This window comes from Equus przewalskii, chromosome 6 (assembly GCF_037783145.1).
Source record: "Equus przewalskii isolate Varuska chromosome 6, EquPr2, whole genome shotgun sequence".
Taxonomy (NCBI): domain Eukaryota; kingdom Metazoa; phylum Chordata; class Mammalia; order Perissodactyla; family Equidae; genus Equus; species Equus przewalskii.
Genome location: NC_091836.1, coordinates 51,021,440 through 51,023,703, shown reverse-complemented (window position 1 = coordinate 51,023,703; position 2,264 = coordinate 51,021,440). Strand labels below are relative to the sequence as shown.

Genomic DNA, 2,264 nt, shown 5'->3' with positions numbered 1-2,264 from the left:
GACTCCATCCTTCACTGCAGACTCAATTCTGTCAACATTCTTCCCAAAAGGTGAGTAATTTCTGAAAACTTGCCACATGTGTGTAAGTATGATTCCTGATGGCACCTCCAGAAAGTTTTTTCAGGGGAAAAAAACCTTATAAAAAAAACATTGATTCTATTACGCTCGTTACTGCACATTTTAGGATCTTAGAGGGTGTGTCTCAAAACTGCAATGATGAGAAATAAAGGTCAAATGAAAGAAGGAGGAGGATAGCAAAAAAGGAAGGAAGAAAGGAAGGAAACGAGGAATGGAGGGAAGGAGGGAGGTTGAATAGAAGAAAGGAGGAATAAAATAAGAAAGGAAGAAAGGATGGGAATAAGAACGAATGGAAGGAAGTTAAGAAGAAAGAAAGGATGGAAAGAAGGATCACAAGGAATGAAACAACATCTCAGAGTTATTCTAGGTGGTATATTACTATGAATCATCTGAACAAACCAGCTTTCAAATTTACATTCCTACTTTCAAGTTGAAAATCACATCACCGTTCTCATGAAGAGAAGGATAGCAAAGTGAGTGTCAGATTGCCAGGTTAGATTCCAACTCAAGCTCAGTCTCTTCTTCTGAAAAGTGGGGCAAATGAGAGAAAACATCTAGAAGAAATGTTTTCAAGATGAAATAAAGTCATACATGTGCAGAAGCAAGCAGAGTCCTGAGAGGTAAGCCCTTTGTTGTGACTACTGTATGATTTTCATTGCATTTCTTCTGGAAGAAAAAAGGACACAACCAAATGAAGGTGAAGAACATGAACATTTGAGAGGATAATTTTGTGGGAAACCATGTCTGCATTGGACATGAGAAATGCTTTTGATCTAAAGTTAGAAATCTTAAGAATGGCTACAAGAAAGCTGACCAAACATGACAGCACATAAGCGGAAAACTCAGAAAGGAATTACTGAAGGAGTTGTTGACAAGAAACTATTACAAATAAGTAAAAGTGAAATCATGGGTGTTCTGGGAATTTAAGAAATCAAGCATGTCTTCTAGGGGAGAAAAAGAACCTGGCGATGAAATTCACAATGTTTGCCTTTGGGGCCGACTGTGTGCAATGAGTTCTGAGGCCAGTGGCCTATCACAGAGAAGAGGATGCTCGACTCAGGAGCCTTCCCAGGGCCCCCTTCACATCCTTGTTCCTCAGGCTGTAGATGAAGGGGTTCAGCATGGGGGTGACCACGGTGTACATCACTGAGGCGATCGAGCTTCTGTGGGAAGAATGGGTCACGGCAGAACTGAGGTAGACCCCCAAGCTTGTCCCATAGAACAAGAAGACCGTAGAGAGATGAGACCCACAGGTGGAAAATGCTTTATATTTTCCCCCTGCAGATGATATCCTCATTAAGGAGGAGACAATTTTGGTGTAAGAAAAAAGGATCCCAGTGAGAGGAAACACACCGATCAGAGCAGTGGCCACATACATGATGATGTTATTGATGAGGGTGTCAGAGCAGGCTAATTGGAGAACCTGAGCAAATTCACAGAAGAAATGTGGAATTTCAGTGCCTATACAGAAGGTCAGCTGTCTCATCAGTAAAATATGAAGCAGGGAGACCCAGAAAATGGTGAACCAGCACATCAGAACCAGGAGGCCACAGAGGCGGGGGTTCATGATGACCATGTAGTGCAGGGGGTGGCAGATGGCCACAAACCGGTCATAGGCCATCACAGTCAGAAGGAAATCGTCCATTACAGAAAAAAGCATAAAAAAATATACTTGTGTGAGACATCCTTTGTAGGAAATGACTCTGCTCTGCGCCTGGATGTTCACTAGCATCTTCGGGACAATGGTGGAGATGAAGCAGATGTCCACAAAGGACAGGTTGGAGAGGAAGAAATACATGGGGGTGTGGAGGTGGGAGTCAGAGGTGATGGCCAGGATGATGAACAGGTTCCCAAGAACGGTGAGCAGGTACATGAACAGGAACACTCCAAAGAGGAGAGGCTGCAGTTCAGGATCCTCTGAGAGACCCAAGAGGATGAATTCTGATAGTTGTGTGTGGTTTCCTGCTTCCATGTGGCTGGCATGTAAGGAGGCAAAAGCAACGTTCAATGCACATCCAGCCGGTGCCTCAGCTAGTCAGCACCTCTTCATTCCCCTTTAGGTGAACAAACTTCACTCTCTGTTGAGTCTTTCCAATGACAGTGATTCACTTAGTCAAGTGATACCCATTTCCATTTTAAGTGTAATTTTTTAGCCTTTTAAAATTTAGCAGAAAACTCTGTTTATC

At 43.0% G+C, this 2,264-nt stretch overlaps 1 protein-coding gene across 1 annotated transcript; it reads right to left on the bottom strand.

The window, feature by feature from the left end:
- Positions 1–1,111: 1,111 nt before the first annotated feature.
- LOC139084297 (olfactory receptor 7D4-like) lies at positions 1,112–2,050 on the bottom strand. Its single transcript, XM_070626675.1, has one exon. It carries the CDS (start codon positions 2,048–2,050, stop codon positions 1,112–1,114), a length of 939 nt encoding a protein of 312 aa, XP_070482776.1.
- Between the last annotated feature and the right edge of the window lie 214 nt (positions 2,051–2,264).